This window comes from Dromaius novaehollandiae, chromosome 16 (assembly GCF_036370855.1).
Source record: "Dromaius novaehollandiae isolate bDroNov1 chromosome 16, bDroNov1.hap1, whole genome shotgun sequence".
Lineage (NCBI taxonomy): Eukaryota > Metazoa > Chordata > Aves > Casuariiformes > Dromaiidae > Dromaius > Dromaius novaehollandiae.
This window is the reverse complement of record NC_088113.1, coordinates 14,820,216-14,846,426: the sequence shown is the minus strand read 5'-3', so window position 1 is coordinate 14,846,426 and position 26,211 is coordinate 14,820,216. Positions and strand designations below refer to the sequence as shown.

General features: G+C 42.4%; 3 protein-coding genes across 4 annotated transcripts; 1 reads left to right on the top strand and 2 right to left on the bottom strand.

The window, feature by feature from the left end:
- Nucleotides 1–371: 371 nt before the first annotated feature.
- Nucleotides 372–8,397, bottom strand: CSTF1 (cleavage stimulation factor subunit 1). Its single transcript, XM_026101879.2, has 7 exons — nucleotides 8,265–8,397; nucleotides 7,436–7,606; nucleotides 6,497–6,692; nucleotides 4,792–5,069; nucleotides 3,736–3,933; nucleotides 2,755–3,145; nucleotides 372–1,292 (listed from the first exon to the last, which is right to left on the bottom strand). The coding sequence occupies exons 1-7, from the start codon at nucleotides 8,382–8,384 to the stop codon at nucleotides 1,033–1,035; spliced, it is 1,614 nt and encodes a 537-aa protein (XP_025957664.1). The 5' UTR covers nucleotides 8,385–8,397; the 3' UTR covers nucleotides 372–1,032.
- An 804-nt stretch (nucleotides 8,398–9,201) lies between these two features.
- Nucleotides 9,202–16,828, top strand: AURKA (aurora kinase A). Of its 2 annotated transcripts, none has more exons than XM_026101882.2 (9): nucleotides 9,202–9,340; nucleotides 9,930–9,988; nucleotides 11,205–11,487; nucleotides 12,092–12,170; nucleotides 12,884–13,075; nucleotides 14,113–14,251; nucleotides 14,650–14,798; nucleotides 15,298–15,472; nucleotides 16,093–16,828. In XM_026101882.2, exons 2-9 carry the CDS (start codon nucleotides 9,935–9,937, stop codon nucleotides 16,276–16,278), a joined length of 1,257 nt encoding a protein of 418 aa, XP_025957667.2. In that variant the 5' UTR covers nucleotides 9,202–9,340; nucleotides 9,930–9,934; the 3' UTR covers nucleotides 16,279–16,828. The 2 variants fall into 2 exon arrangements, with proteins under 2 accessions (XP_025957667.2, XP_025957665.2); XM_026101880.2 differs by lacking the exon at nucleotides 9,202–9,340 and adding an exon at nucleotides 9,570–9,645.
- An 869-nt stretch (nucleotides 16,829–17,697) lies between these two features.
- FAM210B (family with sequence similarity 210 member B) lies at nucleotides 17,698–25,570 on the bottom strand. The gene is made up of 3 exons (XM_064521545.1): nucleotides 25,394–25,570; nucleotides 22,577–22,749; nucleotides 17,698–21,094 (listed from the first exon to the last, which is right to left on the bottom strand). Exons 1-3 carry the CDS (start codon nucleotides 25,538–25,540, stop codon nucleotides 20,878–20,880), a joined length of 537 nt encoding a protein of 178 aa, XP_064377615.1. The 5' UTR covers nucleotides 25,541–25,570; the 3' UTR covers nucleotides 17,698–20,877.
- Between the last annotated feature and the right edge of the window lie 641 nt (nucleotides 25,571–26,211).

Below are 26,211 nucleotides of genomic sequence, written 5' to 3'. Positions count from 1 at the left end.
TAATCTGTAAATCTGTTGAATATGATGTCTGGGAAACTTGCACTATTAGAAATTATAATTAGAAATGTTTTCTTTTTTTTGAATTAAAAAAGAACGTCATTCAAGTGCTGTGTAACATTGCAACTACAGAATAAAAATTTCTAAATAAAATGAAATGACATTTCTGAGGTACATACACAAAAATCAATAGGCACAACAATTTATTTGAGGGGATACTATAGGTTTCTATGGCAAAATTATTCTCCTCATCTTTAGCCGGTGCAGCACTGCCGCATAAACTTTCTACAATTGCAGCGTGGATATTCCTTGAAAATACCACAAGCTTCCTTTCAAGTCATACTTGTTAAGATAAATTCACATGAAAGACAAGATTTCAAGTCTGAACTTTAATATCAGAACTAGAACACCATTTCTTGAGTTCATCTAAACAATTTAAAATTGTGTTTCAAATTCTTATGGCACAAGACTGGCTTAGAATTGAAGGTCCACTTGGCCAATTAAAAAAACAAAAACAAAAAAACTCACAAAAAACAGACTAAAAGGATACAAAATGGAGCTTTACAAAGCATGAATCAGAACTGAAGGCAGCTTAAGGCTTCATTAAAGTATTTGCCAAGTTCTGCTGTTACTTGTGTAATCCATTCTTTAAACAGACTTCAGTGGGATTGCACAGATACAATGCAGATCAAAACTGGCTCATTCTGCCCAGTTTGAGCAAGATTTAGTCACATTATCTTTCGCAGGATTTAGAGACAGAAGAACAAGTTTAATCCTTCTTGCAAGGATCATTTTATTCTCCCCTCCTCTCCCTTGAGTACAATTAGAGATGACTTACAAAAATTAATGCCTCACACACTAATAAAAAAAATTAGCATGGGGCAAAAACTTAGTCTCAGTATTCTGGTATTTTTCTGCCACATTTGACAGAATTAAAAAACAGACACAGCATGGCTCTCATCTAGGCATCTGTTGGCAGTACAATCAATACAAGATGATATGAGTCTGGATAATCACTGTTTTATAAAGCTGTCTTTAGTCTGTGGTTGACCTTCTGTACCAAAATCTAGCTCTGTAGTCATCACTGCAAGTCATGAAACCAGGATTGGTAGGAGAATGAACAATACAGCGGACAATGCTGTTATGCCCAAGAGAAAGAAGATTTCTCCGTTCAGCAGTTCTTGAATCCCAGCAGCAGAGACTTATGGTCCTTTCATCTGGAAGCAGCACATAGTCCTCTGTATGGTTGAAGACAGCCTGTGTCCTGTGTACTTGTCGTCCACTCAAACCAGCTCCTGTGAAAATAATGCAAAGATTCACTAAATATATGCAGTAAAACATGAACCCAAATAGGATCAGTTTTAGGAAATTTTCAAAGACCTAAAAGTAAACCTCCTATAGATACCAACTGCTACAGTCCAAAGAGACTTATTTGCTCAGTTAGTATACAAACTGTGCATAGAACAGCTGAGTCAATTGTGCGTATTGTTTTGTAGTTATATACACAGTATACTCTAGAATTTCTTAGAGATAGAGGACAGAAGGGATTTAACTACTCCAACTGCGCAGATCAAGGCACACCATTCACAGTTTGGGTACAAATGCTTAGCTTAAAGAGCAATTTTACACTTTTTTTGTACGAAGCTTGTAACCATAACTAACTTGAAAGACCACTGTTAGTAGAACATACAGATTCTCATCATCAGTGGCAACTTTTGTTTATTCTATGTGTGCGCGCGCGTGCATCACATTGTATGACCTAACTTGGTCATACCTCCACTCTCCACCCTTCAAATTTTGGCATGTGTTACGTATGCAGATGTTTCTTTTGCAGGGAACCGTCCTAGCTGACATTTTGCAAGGTTTATTAAGGAGGTGCTGCACCCTGCTGGCTGAGAGCAAAACACTGCTAGTATACATAAAGTACACACTGGTCCCAAACGCTGAGATACAAATTTTCGACATACTCTTATCTGCTACCAGTATGTCTAGTAATATTTAAGCACATTACTGTTCAACCCAATAGCTTCTTCATTCATACAGCTGTTATTACGTGCAAAGTTTTCATATCCTTCACTCGTTCTTAAGTCCTGCTGAGATCAAAGCATCATATTGGCAGCATGCTCCGAGTATGCTTACCTTGCACACAAATGCATCCTTCAAAAAATTACCAGTGTAGCCATTTTTCAGAATATTTCCATGGCTTAACCAGACCCATCTTTTACACTACAGTCTAATGGTTAAAACAAGTATTTGAAGGCATGTTCAGTTCCCCCTCAGTCTGGGGTACTCTTCGGGCAAGTGGCCCACTCTAGCCAGAAGTGGTTGAGGCCACTTTTGATCCTTCCAGTTGAAGCTGTGCCCCTAGCCTAGCCATGAATACAATGACAAAAATCAAAATGATCACAAGCAAGAAAGCCACGATACTGCTTTGCTTTAATAATCACTGTTTCTAAAACACTCTGGAAGAAAACCTAGAGAACAAATCCCTTTGCACAGATGCCCTAATGATTACAGGCTATTCGTGTTCCTTTTTTATTTTCCCTATTTTTAAAAGATAAGTTTCCTTTGAAAACAATGAAGTAAACCACCTAGACTAAACAGTTTATGATGCTGACTGATATGCAACAGTCAGAGCTTCTCTTCCAGACATAATTTATTTTTCAGCAGTAACAGACTTCATTCTTCTGACAATACCATCCTCTCATTGATCAGAATCTGAAAAAGATGATACTTGGAAGGTCACCTGCCACATACCTGTATATTTGACCAGTGTTCGACCAGTGGATATCTCCCATAGTTTAGCTACAGAGTCTTTTCCACTTGACAAGATATACTTTGAGTTTTTGGAAAAAATAGCAGAACAGACTTCAGCTCCATCATGTGCCTTCTCAAAAGTAGTGATACAGCGATTTGAAACACCATCCCACAGTTTGATGCATCCATCCTTACTTCCTGTTACGTACATGTTTGCACTTGCATTGTAATTTACTGAACATATAGCATCAGTATGCTGATCTTGAGGATTGCAAGACACAAAACACTGAAAAGTATTGATATCATAAAGGCGTAAGGTAGGGTGTTGGGTACCAACAAGTATGAAATCTCCAGAAGGATGAAAAGAGATTGAGCGTAACATCTCTGCCTCCTGTTTGGTCAAAAAAACACATAATCAGTATCAGTAAGAAAAAAAAGTCTGCAAGGAAATGTCAGTTCTAATGATGTTAAAGCACTAAAAAAAATGAGTTAAATTACCCATTAGCATAATGCATTATGTTTTCACAAAATAGAAAATGCTTCACATAGTATCAAAATGAGAGAAAACATTTAAGTGCATTATAGTTTTTGTCCTTGAGCAGCTTGCAGCGCCCACTCATTTTAGGGATGACATAACAGTGAGAGGAGGTTTTATCAGCCAGTCACATACCCCAACCCCTCCCACCACATAATTCTAAACTCTCCTCCAAAACCAAGATAAAATAATTGACTTCAAAGCTATCAATATTACAATAGGCCTAGAGTAACAAAAACTAAACAGGTACTAGATTTTTAAAGACTATTAGGTATCTATTACGCACAAACTCTTAACACATAGTCACCAGAATGCCTGTAAGTTGTGTAATTGCATACTCCTGCCTACCTAGCCATATATAAAAATCAGACACAATTCAGTCACTGATACCTCAGTGCTTATAGACTCAAGCTTTGGTTGCTCTGAATGGGACTGCTGTATCTAACCTGTATATATTTGAAGGCTCTTTTGGCAGAAGGTTTTGAATAGTCAAACAATTTAAGTGTGTAGTCCCTTGAACCAGATGCTAGAATCTGTTCTGTTGGATGAAAAGCTAAACATGTAACTTCATCCACATGATCATACAGAGTCCGAATAACAGGGTGATTTTCCATGTTCTGCTGTGCTGTCTCATTCATCATGACCTACAAAGAACATTCAACAAGTTAGAATCCTAGAAGGCAGAACATATTTCTGACAGGAGATGTAGGTTTAGTATATGCCTGAGCAGCCAAAAACCAGCTATCTTTCTGACATATAACTAGGCATACAATCAATACTGATTGTCTTAATTATTTGAAGGCCCATGATGCATCGTTAACAAATAACATCCCTGTATCTTTACAAAGACTAACTTGTCCAAACTAGTATCAATACCAGAGAACTGACACAAGAAAACACAGTCCAAGGGCACTAAACATCACCTTCATCCTCAACAGTCCAAATCAAAGCACTGTATTGCCGTGAGAATTAAGGGAAGCTGTACCAACCAGGAAAACTGCAACTTTTATTCACATGGCATACTCCTGAGAATTTGGTATGTGTCTAAGCAAAAAAAACTTAGAAATTGCTGCCTGATAACTTTATTACAGAAAAATGAACATGAATAAATGAGTTCTGTGAAACAGTAAGTTGTGAAACACTCAGGCACTGGAGGCTGTAAAGATCAAAAATGTAAGTGGGTTCAAAAATAAACTGTGCTTACACAAGATAGCAGTTATCAACGACTATTAGAAGTAAGTGTCCAGAAGGAATATTTGGCTCAATTCTTTAGACAGCTGCCAGAAGTTACGTGGCCAAGTATAACCTATACCTAGGTATACTTGCCCTATTTCTTGTTCCTTTTCTTCCAGGATACTTTATGAGCCAGTTGGAATAGAAAATAAAGCAAGGCAGACATTTGGTCCATCCCACTGGGCCAACCATAAGGCACAGACACAGAATGAAACAGAGACAGTATTTCAAAACTTCACCAAGCAGCTATGATTCAAGTGATATTTTACCTCAATAGGCATAGCACTTTTGGCCAGCATTCTCTCCGTATCAAGAATTTTTATCGAGGCATCAGCAGATCCTGTAGCTATTAACTGTCCATCTCTGCTATACGTAGCTACACGACATGGTCCTTTATGAGACGTGACATAACAAGTTTCATATTCAGAAGCCTCAGGAGACATGGTTTGTACATCTGCATCAAATTCTAAGTCAATTCCTGTGCCTGGAGCTACCGTATCTGACCGTCCAATTGCATATTGAACAGCACTGTCATCGTTCTCCATTCCTGAAAAGAAAAGTTAATGTACTTAAAGTATGCTAACTTTCCCCATACATGCATAGGCTGTAGCCAGATCTGTGCTACAGATTTCTCTAACAGCTATATGAGTCAGATGTTAAGAGAGATGAGCCCTCCTATTCAAAGCGGAGCTAGCAGAACATATTAAGTTATACAGCAACACTTCTCATGAGAAATGAGAGGTAGTTTGGCTATATTAGAGCAGAAGGTAGAGCTCTATACTAGAGCTTTGCAATTTTAACCTTGGACATACAACCTGCAAATATTGTATTATACTAAATACTGATAAATGCACTAACAATCACTTTGGGAAGCCATGGACAGAACTATAACAAGCTTTTTACAGAAGGGAGAAACAAACCTCAACGCTATTAATACATGAGATTTAAAGTTATAAATGGAAGCATTTACCAATTCTTTTAATTTTTGTTTCACTGCATTGAGGAAAAAAATCCCATCCCACAAACTACCCCAGCATTGCTAATAGAAATCATTACTCCTGTCCACACCCACTCTACAGATTTAACTTTTTGATTTCCAGCATGCCCCTAGAGGATGAAGACAGTTCAGCACTGGAACTTGTAATAAGGCAGGATGCAAGAATTTTCAGCTATGTGCCTAACTGTGCTCATCAACCTATTACAGGTGAGAGAAAAGTTTTCATTGCTTTCATCTACAAATTGAGTCTAGTATTCTTATTTCACACAGTCACAAAGCTTCATATATTTATACCCTTGGAACTCAACTAGTTCAGGCAGCAGAACCAGTTCAGTTACAATACACAGAACACATGCTGCTATGCCTAGGCCTCTTCCAATAACTTAGCTTGTTTTAACAGCAGCTCAGGTATTTTGACTACATACTATGGCACAGATATCCTCTCAGAGAGGGAATAGACTGTACCCTTGCTGAGGCCCTAGACTGTGAAGCTTGTTTTTGTGAGACCAGTATATACAGGCTAATGAAGATGGCCTACGGAAGGGCTTACTCCCTTTTGAACACTTTCAGTGAGAATAATATTGAAAAAAATTCTATTGTTGACAGGGAACTGTGTGGATCAACCTATTTCTATTACATCTGTAGACTCAATGTTTACTGAAGCGTATGTTTAGAAGGTTGTCAGCCATGCAGGACCCTGGACAGGTAATCTTACATGCTACAGAACTTCAAACAGACAGACTTTGACAATATTCACTTATCTGTTTTGCTTTTAATGCATATTAAGAGAATAAACATAGAATTGAAATGCACCTCAGAAAAACATGGAGGCAAAGGCTGTATCTAAACACATAAAAATGTTATAGTACCACTAAACATGAGCGTTGTATTTTCATTAACATTAAAGTCTTAATTCACATGGATTTAAACTATGGATTTAGAAACTTGACTTACGTTATTTTTTTATTCCAGCTTACCTAATTTAATTAGGTGCAGCAGTTGCTCAGATGGTGCACAGACTGATTGTGGTTTTATCTCATTTATCAAACCATTTGCAATATTTATATACCCATCATATAGCAGCTGACTAATGATTAGTTTATAAAGTTGCTGACGATCTTTCAAGCTGACTTTTGTTCTATACATTGTGAGCAAGGAATGCCTTGGAGGGGCCTGAAATAAACAAATGAACACGAAAAAACACATACAAGAGAGTTACATATAACAACTGTAATAAAGCACCTTCTGCTGAACTTCAGAGTATAAGACCATAGTTAATACTATCAGTATTCAACAGAGAAACGAAAAACACTATAAAATGAGAGAAACCTGTTGCACTTGTTTGCTACAGAAATGAAAATACTGCCATTAAATAGAATGAGAACCATATTAAGGAGCAATAAAGAAAACTATGCAGTGAAAAAAGGCAGAATTACTTAGCAAAATTATTCCGTCAGTATCTTTCATTTAGCCATGCTAGTGCCAGCAGACAGGTGGACCCGGGCACGCAGAGCCAGGAAGGCGATTAACAGAAAACGTGCAGGGAAGTCAAAACGCTAACCACCCTCCCACAGCCCCAGACCGTTCCCTCCCTTTCATCCGAAGCTCTCAAGTCCTCTCCACACCTCTTCCCACCCAGCACATGCTCCTCTTCGTCCCCTACACCCTCTCCCAGCCCCGAGTAATAAGACCAATAACCAGTTTCGGGGACCAATAACCAGACAGGGAGGGGGCGTGGGGGAAAGGGACTGAATGAGGGCGGGGAAAGTGCTCAGCCGGAGCACAGCGGTCACAGAGAGCAGACTTCCGACACCGGGGGCGGACAAGCAGCTTCGGGCGGGAGCTGCAGAGGGCGGAACTCGCCAAGGCAGCGGAGACGAGAGCAAGGGAGCGCTCACCGCAGCGCCGGTACCTACCGACCCTTCCTTCTGCCTCCCTCGCTCTCCCCCTAAAATGGCGACCGGAGCCCTGAGCGCATCGATTGGCGGCGGCGGCAGGGGAGGAGGTGGCGGCGGCGGCCGAGACCGAAGAATGCTCCTCCGCGAAGGCTGCTGCATCGAGCGCCCGCAAATCGATTGGAGGCGACTCTTGAAGGAGAGAATTGCAGCATCACATGACAGTGACACCACGCGCGCGCCCGGGCACTGGCAGGTCCCTCCGTCACGTGAGCGGTGACGCGCCAAGCGCGCCCCGACCGCCCGGAGGGGGGGGGGTGGCGGGGGGGGGGAAATGGGGGGCAGCGATAAGGCGGGCGGGGGGCACGGCTTGGCCGGGCGAGCGGCCGGACCCCTCCGCGGCGTCGAGCGCGACCCGCCCCGGGGAGGGCAGCGCCCCGGCTGGAGAAGGCGCGGCGGCGTTCCGGGGTGGGATGCGGGAGGCAGGCCTAGGTGACCGGGCAGCCCAGGTGACCTGCGTGGGGGAGCCCACGGGAGCTCAGCGCGGTCTTAGCAGGAGGGTGACTCATCTCGGCAGACCCGGGGCCAGGATTCTTTAGTGTCTCAGCTATAGCGCTTTGAAACGCTGCTTCTGCTGGGACACCAGTATCCCAAGCACGGGGACATTCACAGGGGCTAAAATAACAAAGTTCCTGGCATTGCTGCTCTGTGCTGCAGGCCTCTCTGATGAGTCTGACAACTTAGGCAGCACAGTAACAAGCACCTCACACTGTCGCACTTCACGGGCTCTGAGCAGGCTCAGAGCCTGTCCCAAGAGTACAAACACCACCCTCCCAAAAGTCCTACTCACGTCAGCCTCAAGAAACGGTAGTCGAAGTGGACGCGGGTCAAGGAGGGGGGATGCCATGCTACCCATGCCCCGCGGGAGCTGTCGTCTATCACATGCTGCAGCGACACGACGACCTGACATCTTCTTTTTACCTATCCTGTATCACTTGTAAAAGCCGACACACCAGACTTGCTTTTGCACTTGTTTTCAACACTGCAGAGCCAGTAAGAATTGCCTTCAATCACACTTCTTCAGAGGCTCAAAGTACTCAACCTAGTTTTGGCTGTCGCTTGCCACTCAGTGGCCTGGGTCCTCCTCACAGGTGTGAGTGGGACCACTTAGGCAGCTGGCCTCTGAGACAACACAACCGCCCCGAGCTCCTGTTACGCTTGTCCTCACAGACTGCACAGATCCTCCACTGCCACTCTGTGTCTCTTCAAATACCTGTCAGGCTTTGGAAGCTGCCAGCAACTGCACGGCACCACAGGTGTAACGCGGCGGTCTGCTTGTCCCCCTCACACGTGTCCGCGGGCTGGTGAAAGTACCTCTGGCCAGGCGTCCCCTTGCGGGCTGTGTGGCGGCGGGTGTCCCCTTCGCGCTTAAGGGCTCACGGCACGTGGAGCGCTGCCCTGGGCTGCACGTCCGGGCAGCGTGAGGCAGAGGCCTGCTTCGCCCCTCTGCCTGTCCTGCGGGTCCTCCGGGCTGGGGAGCTGCCACCCGTGGCACCTACCTCGCTGGCAGGACACAATGGCCCCGAGCCCCACTCGCGCTCGGCTTCACGCGAGGTGGCAGTACAGCCTCTCCCTCAGCCCGAGGCGGAGGGTGTGTGTGGAGGAGGCGAGGGAAGCGGGTTCGTGCCTCACAGGATGCAGGACTAACCTGAAGCCCTTCCCCCCACAGCCGGCTGCACGCTCTGAGGCCTCAATGGCTGTGAGGAAGGGATGGTAGTTGTAGCGTTGCCACAGGTGGGTGGTCTGGACATACGCGATTTGCGTAACGGAAGACCCGGCCAAGCAGAGACTTTGCGGAGAAAAGTGTGTAAACGGGGCGTCGATCCACGCAGTTGGAGTACGGAAGGAGGCAGCGGCGGAGAGACGGTACGTAAAGTACGCATGTAGCGCAAACACCGCCCTGGGGGCGGGCGCATTGGCCGTACGCGGGATACGCAGCAGGCCGCCGTTGCGCATGCGCCCCAGGGGCTCACCACAACGAGGCGCAGCCTCGCAACGAGCGGAGAGTTTAGCGAGCCAATGGACGGGCGGGTCGGTTGAAAAGGAGCCAATCAGCGGGCGCGGACGGCGGGAGACGGGCCAATGGAAAGAGGCGGTAGTTTAAAGGGTATTTAAGGGAGGGCGGTTTGAATTCAAACAGCGTTGGCGGCCGGAGGGAGCTGAGGCCGGGGGTGAGCGGGCGCCCGGGCGCTGCGGCGGGGATGGGGCCTGGGGCTGTGTCATGGAGGGCCGCGCCTGCGGGACATACTTCCAGGACCCGGCCCGGCCGGCGGGAGGCAGGCTGGGAGCTGGGGGCAAGGGTGCTGCTGTGTGGGAGCGCAGGCCCGGCCTGCGCGGAGGGGTGCAGGCGGCGAGCCTCGGAGGGGAAGATCCGAGACGCAGTGTTGTCTGAGGAGCTGACTTGTGTTAACTGTGCCTCACGTATAAGCTGATCTATATGTGCCCTTCTCCTCAGACATTATGGACAAGAAGACCAAAGAGAACCATTCTGGACACCATAACCATGCTACCAAGGTAAATAGCTTGCCAGGTTGATTGTCTTATTTTCTGTGATTGTACAAGAGCTATAGACTTAAAACTGTTCACAGTGATTATTGGTAACTGTTCTAAATAGCAAAAATGGGAAACTCATCTTGAAGTAGTGTTTCCTGCTCACAGGAAACAATTCCCAACCTTATCTTTCAGTCTTTCTTTTGGAGAGAACGTTGCCCAAGGCTTGTTTGCCTTCTTGTTAGTATTGATATGTCATTCTCTAATTCAGAAATCCTTCTTGTATCTTGCATATAATCTAATAGCCTTTAATTGGACAGCAAGTGTATGCGGGTAACTTATTCCAGATACGGCTTCCAAAAGCAAGTACTGTGTCAATGTTGCTACTGGTATATCTATGTGAAGAGTGCTCAAGATAACCCTGACTGAATAATTCTTGCTTACAGATGCACAAATACTTTCCCATTCTTTTAATTTAGAAACAAAAAAAATTCTTGATAAGGCTTTAGAATTAGCATAAGTAAAACTAATATATATATATATATACACACATGTATGTATATATATGTGTTTTTTAAACCAAGCTGTCAATACATTTTCAGTGAATTGAACTGGAATACTAAGTAATGCATAGGGGAAGGAAGAAGTATAAGCTACTACATAGGTATCATTAGAAGGTCAAAATAAATGTGAGATGCTAATTATCAATGTTTGAACTGAATTTTAGGCAATGTATCCTAGAACAGCAGAGAACTTAAGTATGAAAGCCTTAACTGCCTCTAGCTTTCACTGATTAGAAACAAAAGATTAAAAGCAGTTAACTAAAAGTTACAAAATAAATTCACTTTGTTCTGCTGAACTCCTCTTATGTTGAGCAAGGCAAATTAAGATGCATAGCATTCAAGGAAGCAATGACTCAAAAGAAAGCAGGGTAGGCAAGTGATAAGATTTTGAAGCAGGGGTCTGTCAGTCTTATTACTGTTAACTGATTCTCTTCAGATTTATTTCAAGATTTTCCACTAGCTATAAGTGAATGAGCTGTCAACAAGAAAGTGTCAGCGGAGTATTCTATGAATCAACTTCATCCTTAAAGCATGAGATCAGAATCTCCTAGCACTTCTCATTAGCGTGCTATATTCCCTTCTTCCCACACTCAATCCATATCAATGTCTATTGATTGGGGCCATAAAGGTTGCAGTGTGCTATTCTATAATTAAAACATCATGTTTTCTTTTTGAAGGCTGTAAATCCCATTGGGGATGGCCCGAAACGTGTCCCTGTGCCTCAGCATTCTGCTCAGAGCCGGTTACTAAGCAGTGGAGTTCAAGCACAACGTGTTCTGTGTCCTTCAAACTTGGCCCAGCGAGTTCCTGTACAGCCACAAAAATCTGCACTGTCAAACCAAAAACTGTCTAACAACCAGATAGTGCAGCAGCCTCGACCAAAATCTCTGGTCCAACCAACTGCAAGGCCTCAGGTTCCAAGCAAGAACAATGAAAAACCTCAGCAGGCTCCAGTATCTGGTAATTATGAAGATGTATATGGTTTTTAAATAGTTGCGACACTTGGGATTCTTCTAGTCTATGAAGTGGAATACAGTGCAAAAATTCTGAAGTTGATCTTAATGATATGTGGGAGTTCTGTACAGAAATATCTGGCTGCATCCAGAAACAGAATTGTAACGGTTGATCTTGGATGTTACTGCACTTTCCTTCTGTTGCCAGGATTGTGTGTTTAGAGCCAATATGGGTGTTTCTTTCTCTTGAAAGTCTTCCAGATACTTATTAGTCAATTATGAATTAAAGAAATTAGTGTGAGTTCATCATAATCCTGTGTACCAAAGAGATTAGCATGAATACTAGAGTGCTATATTGATGGTGGTGGGGAGGGGGGAAGCTTCTAAATGTTTCTCTTAATTTAAAAAAAGCTTTCTTGGAATTGCATCTTGATAGCAGTGATAACTCAACTGCTGTGCTGTCTTGCAATAGTAAATTTAATTTTTTTAATAACACTGGATGCCATCTAAGAATTGGTGCTGATACTACACTGAGATGATACTTGTTCCCCACATGCATGAGTACTGTGCTCATGGATTTGGTTCATAAGTTTCCCCTTATTTATATATAGCAAAAAATCCTGAAGCAGAAAGCACATCTAAACAGAAAAATGAAGAGACTACTAAAAAGAAAAATGAAGAGACAAAAAAGTAAGTTGCTGTGTATCTAAGTGTTCTAGCTAACAGAGCCCCATTGAATTAGGCTTTCTCTTAACTTCTAGGACTACATGCTGCAACTAAGCAAGTTAGCTGTAGTTAAGTTGTAGTTAAGTCCTTTGATTGTTGAGAACAGTGTTCCAACACTTCAAAGCTTGCTTAATGAAACTTGCAGAAAGCTTACTTTGACCTGAAAATCCTCAGGAGCTGGAACTTTCTGCAACTTAGGCTTTTTGCTAAGTAAGTAATGGCTCTTCCCATGAGAGAACTCTGATAAACACTATTCTAGTCACAAGATGTACGTTTGAAAAAAATGCCTCCTTCATATGTGCAAGAGGTTGGAATCTGATTAGAGATGAATTAGACTCTGAGTATGGCTAGCTGTAAAACACAGTTCTGACATGCACTAGTAAGTGCATGTGTATTAACTGTGTCTGGTCTGGTACATGCAGTCCTGCATTTTTGCAGTAGGTGGCTGATGTTAGCATCTCCACATGTAAGCTTTGGAAAGGAAGAGATCAGCTTTCAGGCTTCTCTTCCAAAGTCTCAATGCATGTTTTGTCCTCTTGGTGGTGTTCTCTTAAAGACTAAAATCTAGCTCAGGTCAGGAAGTATCCTATTGAACAGGAATGCTATTAATGTAAACTCAGAATACAGCTGGATACTTTGTGTGGCTTTTGATACTCTAATGGTATATCTCTTTGCAGAAGGCAGTGGTCTCTTGATGACTTTGAAATTGGTCGACCTCTGGGGAAAGGAAAATTTGGAAATGTATACCTGGCACGTGAAAAGCAGAGTAAATTTATTCTTGCACTGAAAGTGCTATTTAAAACACAATTGGAGGAAGCTGGAGTAGAACATCAGCTACGAAGAGAAGTTGAAATACAGTCTCATCTTAGGTAAAGTTTACTAAACAATAACATTGTTTGCCTAGCTTATGCCCAAAGAAAAAACATCAAATAAGTTTGTTTCTAGTAACAGGGACCTTTTGAAGACAAGGGCTATTTAACAAAAACAAACCTTTAAATTGCTAGTTCAGATTCTTGCCTTTCTGCACAAGCATGTAAATCCTACCTTGTCTAGTTTGCTATGAAAAGGGCTATTTAACAAAAACAAACCTTTAAATTGCTAGTTCAGATTCTTGCCTTTCTGCACAAGCATGTAAATCCTACCTTGTCTAGTTTGCTATGAAGCAACCATAGTAATAAAATCTTCCTTATTGCTATTCCTGTTGCATTTATATGGGTAACCCTGCAACTTCTCAGGAGTCAAGCTTAATTCTAGTATTTGGCTTCCTAGAAAATAAGCCTAATTTGCTGAACAAATTGAGTGTTCCAATTTGTGAACAAAAATCATTTAAAGCTTTTTAACTTAAATTCAAAAACAATGGGAATAGGCACTTCCTAAGTGGTAATCTACTTTTCCAGGTGATGTAGAAAGATATGCTCAAGATATGAATTAGCTTAACTCTTGGTCAGCCTCTTGCCATGTGGGAGCCTAAACTGTTCCTATGATAAATAGCATTTACCTGCTATTAAAGCTCTCATAACAGATATGTGAGCTGAAATAATTCATGCTTCCACTGAACACAGATGCTAGGGCCCCCACAGTGCTGGGTCTGTTTCCCATGTTTAGCAGTAGAGTAAAGCATAAACACCTGACCATAGAGCGTGGCAAAAAGCCCTAGATTGCTGAGGAATACTTGCAAGATACTGAAGACCAATGCTGACCTTCCTTCAAAGTGGGGGAAGCAGGAAAGGGCAAGTTCACTAGCTTGCCAGCTCACAGTATGCACAGCAAAACTGCTGAGCGTACGCACTAATGTGAATTATTTCTCACAGTGAAACTTAAAGAAAAAACACTTTACTGTCTCCTATAACTAAGAATCAAGTAATAAACATACTTTGTTCAGAGGAATATTTGTATCTTCTTGCAGGCATCCCAACATTCTCAGACTATACGGCTACTTCCATGATGTTACAAGAGTCTACCTTATTCTAGAGTATGCTCCTCGTGGAGAAGTCTACAAAGAGCTTCAGAAGCTTACCAAGTTTGATGAGCAAAGAACTGCTACTGTAGGTTGTTCTAGCTTCTTGAACATCTGCTCTTTGTGTTTGGAATACCTGCAGCATAGGCTAGCTCTTTGGATGGAATTCTGTCCTTAGTTGTATGAAGCTGAGATTCCCTAGATATATTACAAGTGCATGAGCAAATTAATATTTAGGAACAAATTGGAAAGACAAATTACTGTGCAGCACTAACATAACTAAATGTTCAGTGTTGCCTAGTGCTTCAAGTGCTTGGTCACTTCAAGTGGATGCTGTCTTGTTAGACTTCAAGGGCCTAAGATAATTACTCTAACTTAAATTAATAGTACCAATTATATAATATGTAGAAAATGCTTTGTTGGCTACAGCATAGCTAGAGTAACAGTGCCTTTGTACTTGAAAATTTGCTTTCTTTTTAAATACAGTACATCACAGAACTAGCAGATGCCCTATCATACTGTCATTCAAAGAATGTGATTCACAGAGACATCAAACCAGAAAACTTGCTGCTTGGCTCAAATGGAGAATTAAAAATTGCTGACTTTGGATGGTCAGTGCATGCTCCATCTTCTAGGTAAGAATGTAATGCACAAAAACCTTATACAGTGAAATATTTCTGTGGTGAAAACACCAGCTTTCTTGTCACATCTATCTTTGTGGAAGAGAGGTAAATGTGAACTTCTATAACTACTGGAAAACTCCCATCCTTTAATTTCTAAAACAGGGCCACTGCAGTAAAGAACTTGGACCCTAGCAATATATCTAGGATTATTCCTCAAAGATAGTCTGAACTGCATCTGACATAAAGGAAGACTGTATCTCACCTAGCCAGTGAGATGAAAAGAGAAGTGTAGGCGTGTGACTGCAGTGCCTGGGATGTGGCTGTTTGTTTAAAGGAGAAGTTACTGCTGGGATTTCTTTATCAGATATTATGGTGGTGCTGCATCTATTCAGAGTGTACTGCACAGAAGTACAGGTGGCTGCCAGCATTAGCTTCTATCTGGCTCTTGAAACAGATCCTAGTTGCCATAAAGAATAAATGATGACAAGCTGAAACATACATTCTTCTTCAGGAGAACAACTCTCTGTGGGACGCTTGACTATCTGCCTCCTGAAATGATCGAGGGAAGAACGCATGATGAAAAGGTGGATATTTGGAGCTTGGGGGTTCTATGCTATGAATTCCTAGTAGGGAAACCACCTTTTGAAGCAGACACATACCAGGAAACCTACAGAGCTATTTCCAAGGTATGTGCCATCACTTACTTGAACTGGCTGAGTTTTGTGGCCCTTCAGCACTCTTGCATTATTCAAGCTTAACAAATGGTCATTTAACTAGAATTGTAGCATGCCTTAATGAGATAATGACAAGACTAAATCCCTAAAACTGTCTTTAGTTGCTCTATGGAATGACTGTAAAAGACCTCAAGTTACCTTGCTGACTTCCCTGGTTCCACTTTGTTTCTACCTGCATCAGAACTCCTATCTCTTTCATAAAGCAGTTAGTCTTCTCCATGTAGGCTTTCTACCTCTTTCCTTTTTTGGTTTATAAAATGAATATTTAATACTTGGGCTGTTACTAAAAAATGCAAGCTTTAATTCTCTTGTTCCATATTATAGAAAGGCTCCAGCAAACTAGTCTTGTGTTTAAAAGTACATGCACACTAGCAAGCTTTCTGGTGCTTGTGGAAGTTAAGCTTTCTCAAGATTAATGCCAAAGTTACCTTATCTCAGTAGGTTTAAAGTGCATAGTCCACAAGACAGATGGAACTTTTTCTTCCTAGTTGTACTTGGGATGGTATAGCCCTTCAGTTCTCTAGTCTTTACCAAAGAAATGCTGCATCTTTAGTGTCATTTCCTTTTCTTAGGTGGAATTCAAATTTCCTCCATTTGTAACAGAAGGTGCAAGAGACTTAATTTCAAAGCTTCTAAAGCATAACCCATTCCATCGGCTGCCCCTGAAGGATGTACTTGTTCATTCCTGGCTTACAGCAAACTCTACAAAGATGCCCAACAGCAGAAAGAGTGATGTTGCTGCCACATCGAGAACATAGTCTTAACAGGGGTAACTGTATTGGATCAACAAGAGGGAAGTCTTGTAATGTGACTACTGTAAAGCTTACAAGGGAGAGAGCAGGCCTTGGAATCCAAGGGTGGTTGAAGGAGAGTAAGTCTTTGAGCTGGTTGTCATTTTAAACTCCAATAGCAATGTAAAATTGTCTGAATTTTTAGCTGGAGGTTGTGGAATACTTAATATACTTGAAATACAATTACATGTGGGCCAGGTATGTTGATAAAGGGTAAAGCTAAATATTAAGCTGTTGAAGGCCCTTATGTGGTCTGTCTTAATTATTGGTTCCTTCTTCCAATAGTAAGAGGCAGTTGTGGTTCTAGCTTACTGAACTGTGCAATAACAAATCCCAGAGATACCTGCCTCCTAACTTATTGGACTGCTAAGGGTATCACAACTGTGGTGTAATCTGAAACTGAGTGAGGTGAATGCATTTCTAAGAGATTTAAAATGATGCGTGCGTTTTGTCTCTATTACTCCTTTGTCTTATATGTGAGCACTTGACTCCTTAAATAAAGACTTACATACTGTCACTAGTACTGTAAGAGTTACTAGTGTACTTGTATCAGTTCATCTGCCTGCTTCTAAGCACTTACCTTTACACTCAGACTGCAGTACCCTCTGAGACTCATCTATGATCACAAAGTAACAGTTTGTTTCACCTTCCTCTGAGAAGTAAGCCAACAATGTTCTCCCTGGGTGTGGGTATTGCTGAAGTAGCTCTGGTCACTCTCTATTCCAAAGGTGAATTCAACTGAAATGGGTATCAAGGGAAGTACCACAGCCATGGCTACTTCACTGGCTCAGTTCTTCCATTAGCTTTTCATGCAGTTACTCAAGTGAAAGAGCTACCATGCAGGGTTTGGAAGCACTTTAAAGAAAAAGGTTGGGAAAGTGTTATCAAATCAACCATTTTATGCAGCTAGAACTAATAATCATACCTGGTGTCTTAAGGCTCTTGGTCTGGTCATACAAGTTGCAAAGAAGTTACCCCTTAAAATATAGCAAGGGCTCAGCCTCTCTAAGGGCAAGACTTACATTGTTATTGTGGTCTGGACACATCCATTTATCAAAGTAGAACCAGCTAATTAAACTGGGAGGAAAAGAAACAGGGTAGGTTATTTTGTTTTCATGTATAATCCAGGCTGTGTGGCAATAAACACCACAGCATGAAGAGAAATTTTGTTCTGGTATTGCTACTGCTACAGCTCTTACCCACAAGGATCACTTCAGTTTTTAGAAAGCATATTCAAAGTTCACTGCTTAAAAATAGACTGGCATAAATGTAACTTGTTTGTAAGTTCTCATACAGTAACCCCTTGCCCCCCATTTACAGGAGAAAAAGTTTTCAAGATATAAAACATGCAAATCAAATATTTTCCAGTAAAACACTTCAAGCAAATACATTGCAAGGGAAAGCCATTTATTGTATTTTCATTATCATAGGACTTTTAAGGCCTCTTCCATTATTTTACAAATAATTTTAAAAAGTGATCCTTTACATTTGAGGATTCTGAAATTCAAAATATATTCTCACATTAATTTAAAATATACTTTTCAAAAAGTTTAGATAAACACAGCCAGTAGTTTATACAACCAAATTTACCTAATTAACAGGTAATCTGAAGTCTGATCATAACTTACATGAAATTCAGTTTATTACAAGAAAATCTCTGGTTAGTGCTGATGACTTTTAATAACTTCTAGATGTATTTGCTTTAAATTATGTCTGCTTTACAGAAAGTTACTTTTGAAAGAAGTGAGAAGGAATGCTATTTTACCAGCTTTAACAAGCATGTTTATTACTAGAAATGATTGGTCAAATAAGGAAAATAAGGATGCTGTTATCTGATTATTCTGAAATTGATTTGTTATTCTTAGGCAACAGAATGTGCCCGTAACACAGAGAGAAGACAGAAAACGTGTAGAGAAGAGCACAGAAAGTTTGTGAACAGAGGAAAAAAAAAAAGCCAAAGTAAAATTCACTCTTGAGAAAAACTGACAGCTCAGCTGAAGCTTTAAAAAAACCTGACTACTCTAGAAAGTGGTATACTACAGAATTTTGTTGCATGTTATCACAGCATACACTTCAACAGCTGTGTACATACACACTGCTACTTTTACCTAATAAACACTCCATTATCATCAGAGAGCAAAAAACTTCCATCCGAGTAACAGACATAATAGTCTTGCAGCTAAATCAAGGCTAAAAGGCAGAGCTTCCCTGACAAGCAAGCTGATTTCAGAAAGCTTTTTTCTCAAGGGACAAAAGGCTCAAATTATGAGCAGGCTCAGATAGCAGCAAGGACCACTAGCATTCTGGAGAAGCAGCCAGCTTCAGCAACCATAATGCAAAGCTGGCCCTAAATAGGACAATTCCAGTTTGTTTATTTGGTTTTTTTGAAAACAAGCTATTTTAAATGAACTTGACAGCTACTCCTTCAGTACACATTGGCACACAAAACAGCAGAGCATTAGTTTCACACTCTTGCGAGCAAGCCAAACAGCTGTGCACAACATAAGCTCTGTTAAAGGAATGACACAGCTTACTGTTCTCATGCAAGCAGACCAGACTGTAATGCTGAATCTCAGTGTGGTTCCTGTCCTACTCCTAAGGCTGGTACTTTGAAAGATGTTTAAGCTATATAATGTATCTCTAGATATGTCACATATGGCTACCTTTACACTGTACATCAGCCTCTAGCCTATGTACCTGCTCACTGCTGCAATTGTTTCCATCCTAAGATTAAAGTCTCATCTGGGCTAGCAGCACAGCCCAACTAAGATGAAGCCATCATCAAGGGGCTCTGTGTTTTTAGGAGGCAGGCTCACATAGCAGCTTGCTTGCAAAGGAGAGAGGAAGGAAACCAGATGTCTCTTCACTTTTACCCCTTTTGTCCTATAGATAAAACTCTGGTTAACCAAGCAGTAGCAATAAAAGAGAGGTCCAAGGAGAGATGTGGCTATGACTTGTCTTCCTAGAGCACAAACGAAGTTTGTTCACTTGTGATCCTAAGGATTTGCAGAGCTTCAAACCTGTCCATGGTTTGGACTAGTTGTGAATGGGAGAGGAGTTAGGATGCAGTTTAACATCAACGCAGAGCTGAATTAATAGCTTGCTGATAGCAAAAAGAAGTGAATTCCTTCCCACAGCCAGCTCTGATCCCAACCACACGACTCCCTCCATTCACTAACCTGGCAAAAAAGTTATTTTGACCACCAGGGTAAATTTCTGCAATTATAGTTGAATCAGGTTCTTGTCTGAACAGACCTGTGTCGCAGCCACCTTGGGATAGGTGACAGAAGCATGAAGACAGACAAAGATAGGTTAAAAACAACAGAGCTGGAGGGAGGCATGGATCCAAAAGACTGTTAGATCAGGCTTGAGTCATCTCGCAGAAGCACAGCCCTAAGTCTGAAAGCCACATTTACTAGACGACGTGAAGCAGACTACCCAGTTTTGGGATCCAATTTGTGTGTCAGCTGAAAAACAGTATGAGAATACATGCATGCACAACTACACTGATAGCAGTACTATCCAAGTACAAAAATGAAAAGCATCTCTAACTGGTACATTCAACACTGACAGACAAAAGCATAGGAATTGTTCTTGAGAAGCTATGAATTGTAATGTCTGGACTTCAAGTGCAGGTCTGAGTTTCTGCCACAGGAGCAGAAAGCTGCTATGGTTAGTTTTCATATCAAAATGTGTCCCCAGTATGAAGTCAGATCTCAACACATTAAAGCCCATAGATACCTTGCCTCTGACTTGATGATCTTTGGAATATGTTCGCATAGGAGGTAATTCTGGTTACACTGATTTCAATAGACTCAGGATTTCTTCAGAGTCTATGCATACACATATTAAAAAGAAAAATAAAAAGAGAAAATAAAAAGACTTCAGTAAGACCAGTTACTAAGCTATAAAGAAAGCACATTTTCAAACACCAAAATCTTAAAATATGGAAGCACCATGAATGAGCTACAGTTTCAGAGCACTGCATCACCTATGGCAAAAACAAGGCATGTGTGTTAATATTGCAGGACTGGGGCGTAGCATGTGCCTTTTATAACAAAGGAATACCTATATACAAATTTGGATCCTAATATTTATATTTACCCAAAGAACTATTCATATAGTAAGATACTGTTTGTTCCACAGGACTATTAAGGAGAAACTTAACCTTATTTTAATTCCTGACTATACAATAATAAATAAGTGCTGAACTGTAGCAACTGTGTTTCAACAAGAGAAAAGTTAAGGCCCAAAAATCTAGATTACAAAGACACAGAACTACGTGTTCTAAAGAGACTGCTCATTGTCAAGTATTTATATTATCACTTACAGGGAATACCTGATACTATTTTTAACAGGTTTTTCTAATGAATAGGTAGCAAAAGGGGCAGCAGATAAGGACAGCACTTCTCACAGTGTCACATATACCTGAAAGAATGAGTAAGAAATGCAAGAGGAGGTCAGCATTAACATGATCCAAGTAAATTTTCTAAAGAAATCTGGCAAACTGAGAAGCTACATGGATATACAGCATTTAAAAACTGAGCAAAAACGAACTGGAAATCATCATGACTTTGGGGCAGGAGGTTTGAAGAAACCAATCTTCCGGAAGTATCGGACAATAAATGGCACAGAAACTACAGTAATGCTGATTCGTACTGGAGCAAACAGTTTGTGAACAGCATATGCCAACACAAAAGTGCTTGTACCAGCAGCCATTTTAGATTGCAATGATGATTCGCTGAAACCAAGTTTGAAGAGAACTGCAGTCATATCCACACCACTGTGGAAGAAGAAAACAAGACTTTTTAGTTTATTTTGAAATTACACACTAAAGAACATGAATTAAAAATGTTATTTGTTCAGGTAATTTAACAGAAAGCAACTACCCTTCCAACTCTAGAAATTCGGTTTGAATCTAAGTGCTAAATACATAAGGAGTAAACTCAACAAATTAATGCAATAGTAATCACCCAAGTTGCTTCTCTAATAACAACATATAAAATACTTGCAGAAGAGCATTTTTTTCTTAAATTGACAAAGTCCCTATTAAGTCAAGTATTTTCTTTGTTTTGCAACTGTATAGCTGCTGCGCATGCGTGGAGAACTCTCAGACACATGCTCAACTTCCTCAAAAAACAAACAAAAAACCTATTTCTCTACTTTTGAGTTTTAAAAAGTTAGAAATTTGTGAATTTGTTAGAAATTCACTTTCTCAATATTTAAAATAAAGTCTAGTCTTGTTTCTTGATAAACTTTATCAGTTAAACATACTTGATCCAAATCAAGATACCTGCTGTTATTTTAGTTTTCTAACAGAAGAGTACAATGCTGTTTGAATGCCAAGTATCTTATCTAAAATCTAGTAAGCGAAGGAAGTATTACAGATATTATTTTTTTCCATAAAGTCCATAAACATTTTCACTGTCTACAGATACAGCACTTTTCATCATAGTCCCCATATTCAGGGTAATTTTCCAAAAGAAGTTGTTACTGCAATTTTCCTCCCCTTCACTTGCCAGTGCAATATTTTGTAACTGGGATTTAAATAGTACCTGAAGGAAAAAGTTTTCACTGCCACCATGAGCCCTGATGTGTAAATGACAGAAATCAAGTGTTTGCATATTCCCACTGAAGTCAAGAGTTAGGCAGAAACATAGTTTCTCAAAACATTCTCTGCCGCTGTCTCCTCAGTGGAAATATCTTGTGCTCAACAGATATTTCTACAACTAATGCAACTCCACCAGAAGCCACGTAAGCAATTTCCCACTTGTCTCCTCTAAGGTTATCTGGTATTTTCCTTTTTAACCCAAACCTTTGTTTTAGCATCTGTTGCTCCTGCAGTTCGAACTGAGTTCACACCCAGAAAGATAAGTTCATCTGTAAGCTCCAGCACTTTTGTATAGCTTTATCTCTACAGGCCATACTGCTGTTTGATGACAAAAGATATCTCCACAGAACAAGAATAAATTTTCTCATATGGCTAGTACTCCAGTGCAGTCTCTATTCTGTTCTTCCCCAGCCCACCCATGGGCCATGAAGCTATGTGGAAGGACAAAGTGCATCCACTTTTACTCATGCCTGATATGAGATTAAATCTGCTTCTACTTATCAACAGCTCTATACTCAAAATTCAAAAGATTTCTGTTTATAGATCAAACAGACACAGAGCCCATGTCTCCTTCCAGAAGTACGCACAATGGTAAGACTTTTTTTCTTGGCTAAACTGTCATCTAGAGGCTACAGACAACTGTACAAACCGCACCTTGACACAGCCAGGTAGAAGATTCCTAGAGATACTAATGAAATTCCAACATGGAATGAAACCCCTACAGCGCCATATTCTTTGAAAACTTGTTTGAGCTGTTGGGATTTGTTGGGTTTCTTGTTTCCACCACTGGGATCTGTGGCTGCCTTTTCAGGGGGTCCACCTGCATTCTAAAAAGAAAACAGTTTGAAGTATTTATTATGAGCATAGTATCGTATTCCAGTCAGTTGAACCAGTTCAGAAGAATGAAAAAAGTGGGTCGTGTGCAGTTTGAAATGCTTTGGTAAAGATAATAACATGCTTTTTTCACATTAGAATAGCATTTTCCCTGTGCCAAAGCCCATGCAAGCTCCCCTTTTCCACCTAATCACATTGGAGGGATGCACTGAGCTTTGTGCAAGTTCTTATACAATCCAAGTTATTATGGTGACAATCCTGTGTCTGACCCAAATGGGTGCCATGGCACACACACAGTTGCTTGAAACATGGCCTTGAGATGCCAAAGGGGTTTTCACTCGTACTTCCTCAGCTTTATACAGTATTATTCTTAAAATGTGACTTCTTGCTCAAGTGCTAAGCAACTGATGGCACTGGAAGCCTGTGTGATATCAGATAGGAGTGCGCTTACTAACAACTTACTGACAGAAGAGGTCCTACACATCAATTCCTACAAATCACACACTGGGGATCAGCTGGGAACAGGAAGAACCAGGGAACTGCTACTGTTGACAGCAACAAGCAAACTATTGCCACAGCATAGACTGTGGCTACACAGACATGCCAGTGCTGGTTTAAACAGCCTAATCTCACTTAAAAAAACGTTGTCATAGCAGAATTTATTGACACTTCCTTATCTGTGTAAATTTAAAGTGCAGAATTTTATACTAACGTACATGCAAAGCAATCTGATCTTGCAATGCAGACAAACAAGGGCACATGTGCCCGCAGTACTAACACAGCCCTTGGATACATTCTTGGACTTGCCACAGAGGAAACACTAGCTGGAAAAAGAAAAAGTTTCCACACAGATCTTTCCCCAATTAGTGAAAAGTCATTAGGAAAGATTAGAAGTGTTCTTTCTTTTCAGCCAAATTCAGTAGCAGCTGTGACAATGTGGCGGCTGGACTAAAGGCCACTGTTGCCCACTGGACAGGTACAGCGACTGAGTGCCTGGCACCACTTCGTCCTGCTAGTTTCTGTGTCTTGGAACTGTGATCCACAGAAGAAAAATACTTCTGATTCATCCTCGGACTTGCCCATTAGAATGCAAGCTGGCTCTTCTTATGATGCTCCTAGTAGGATAAATTTGTTCAGTCACTGATTTTAACCATACCAAAAAAAAAAGAAGTTTGCTACTGCTTCTTTCTTTTTAATTGTAATTTGCATTAGTTTGTATTTCTTCTTACTGAGAGAATACTGATGCATAAAAATGTATTTATGGAACTGTGTATTTATGGAACTGTGGAGCTTAACATGTATTTATTCTGACTTGCATTTTAAAAAAATGGTTAAACATAATGAAGAATGCTAGATGATTTTGGGGGGCTCATGATTTGTACCATGCAACATTTGGACAGAAACTGAAACCTGATTAAAAAAGAAAAAATGTTCAGTAGAAAAGAAAATAATTATCCTTTATTGCTTAAACCAGTGTTAATACTAGAAGGTAAATAAAGAAAAGGTTAAAATGTATTTTAAAGCAAAGTCCTTATGCCAAAGGAAGGATTCATAGTTAGATTACTCCAAGTCACCATGTACTACAGAGCTCATTCTCTCACTCTTCAGTTTTATTGCAGAGAAGGAGAAAAAGAATGGGAGTTAAAATATTTCTCTCTTCTTTAAAATTTAAATGATCAAGTGATTGAATAGAACCAGCTGCATAAACTGAACAAAATTTTCTCACTGACTTCTGCAAAAAGCTGTCCTAACAATTCAGCCAGCATGGTTTCCACATGCTTAGTCAAGAATGTTTGTTTATTCAACAGTATGATTTTCTCACAAATCAAGTGAGGTTTGAATGGTACTTTAAAGTTTAATAGATTGTGATCATCTTTGGATGAAAAGTCATTACAAATATTCAAGGAGCCAAATACGAGGAGCTTCTTCAGAGAGCTGCAGGCGCTCTGCAGCCATACCCGAGCCTCAGAGGCAGCTTGCAGGATGGAGCCGTTACAGCTCGTTCGCATCACCCAAAGAGCTTTTAATCCACTCGTGCTCTCCGGCTCACATGCCGGGCAACACCTGAAGGGATATTGGAGCGAGACGTTAAACATGCACCACTGCAGTAGGTATTGCCTGTTCAGTAGGGTCATGCCATGAACAATGTAGGGAGAGTAATAAAGCAAGCCACGCTGTTTTCAGTATAACTCTGCTATAATATTTCTTCTGGGGAGCCAGTTTTATTCCTACCATTCTGAAAAATTTCAGCGTTAGGAAGAACTAAGGAATGAAAACAAACCTAAAGCAGCAATTTTTATGCTGTGCAGTGGGGCTCTAAAAGTTATCCCGGGAATTAAGGTTCGGAAGCCCCGCAGGCGAGGCGGCACCGGCGCAGCTCGCACCGGCCTCCGCGCACAAGCGCGGGGCAGTAACCGCGGCCTCCGCCTGCGACGGGGCAGCGCCGCGACAGCGCGGCCCGCGGGCCCGGGCAGTGCGAGGAGCGCGGCGCCGCGCCGGGCCTGCGCTTCTCCGCCCCAGCCGAAACGCGAGGCCCCCCCCGCCGCAGGGCCGGGCGCCTCAACGTCCACAGCGCTGCCGGGCGGCGGCGGCTCGGGCCGGGGACCCGGGGCAGGACCCCGCACCCCGCTCACCTACCTTGGCGGCGCTGCCGGCCGCGCGCCGCGGCGGTAGGAGGGGCGGCGGCGTTGGGCCGAGGCGCGGCCGGGCGGCGCCCCCGCAGGGCAGCGGCAGGGCGGCGAGGGCCGCCAGGCGCGGGGGGCCCGCGCGCAGCAGCCGCAGCATAGCAACGACGCGGCTCTGCGGGGCGGGCGGGCGGGCAGACCCGACCAGCCGAGCGCCGGCCCCGCCCAGGCCTGGCAGCGGCGCCCGCCTCCTTAAAGGGACAGCGTGGAGGGCGGCGCTGCGGGGCGCTGGCCCTTTAAGGAGGGGGCGCTGCCGCCGTGAGGGGGCGCTGCCGCCGTGAGGGCGGTTGGGTATCGTGTGCCAAAGTCACCGCGTGGAACCAGGGCGTAAAAAGCCCCATGGAAGCGCTGCGTCCCGGCAGCTGTTCGTGCCGGGGAGCTCAGACTGAAGGGCAGGACCTGTCCACGCAGGGTGGTTTTCAGGATCAGCGGGTAACAGCCGCCGTCTCCAGGCCTCCCCTGGGGTTTCGGCCGTTGGGGCTGATGCCGCCGGTCACGGTTTGGTGGCCGCAGGTTGGCGGCTCCTCCGCACGACGCCTCGGCTCTCCGTAACCGCGGCTTTCCGGAGTGGGGGCTGCCTGCCCCCGCGGACAAGGCCGCTCGCCGCGGAGGAGGGCAGATGCCGGGTGACGGCATTGCTGTGCCGGAATACGTAACGCGTGTAAATGTTAAGCTCCGGCTGTGCAATACCTCTCTTTTCCTAATTACTAGGCCTTTCCTTGTCAAGCGCGCTGTTGGTCTTACAGTGAAGTAAGCGCGCAGAGCTCGGTT

Bases quoted from the DNA above. Each gene is read 5' to 3' on its own strand.
- CSTF1 (XM_026101879.2), bottom strand. From the start codon at position 8,384: ATGTCAGGTCGTCGTGTCGCTGCAGCATGTGATAGACGACAGCTCCCG. The intron at 3,146-3,735 runs GTTAGATACAGC...TTGACCAAACAG, and splicing joins GAGCCTTCAAATATATACAG to GAGGCAGAGATGTTACGCTC. The intron at 1,293-2,754 runs GTATGTGGCAGG...TTATTTTCACAG, and splicing joins AACACTGGTCAAATATACAG to GAGCTGGTTTGAGTGGACGA.
- AURKA (XM_026101882.2), top strand. From the start codon at position 9,935: ATGGACAAGAAGACCAAAGAGAACCATTCTGGACACCATAACCATGCT. The intron at 9,989-11,204 runs GTAAATAGCTTG...TTCTTTTTGAAG, and splicing joins ACCATAACCATGCTACCAAG to GCTGTAAATCCCATTGGGGA. The intron at 13,076-14,112 runs GTAAAGTTTACT...ATCTTCTTGCAG, and splicing joins GAAATACAGTCTCATCTTAG to GCATCCCAACATTCTCAGAC.
- FAM210B (XM_064521545.1), bottom strand. From the start codon at position 25,540: ATGCTGCGGCTGCTGCGCGCGGGCCCCCCGCGCCTGGCGGCCCTCGCC. The intron at 22,750-25,393 runs GTAGGTGAGCGG...TTTTCTTTTTAG, and splicing joins CGGCCGGCAGCGCCGCCAAG to AATGCAGGTGGACCCCCTGA. The intron at 21,095-22,576 runs GTGCGGTTTGTA...CTTCTTCCACAG, and splicing joins TTCTACCTGGCTGTGTCAAG to TGGTGTGGATATGACTGCAG.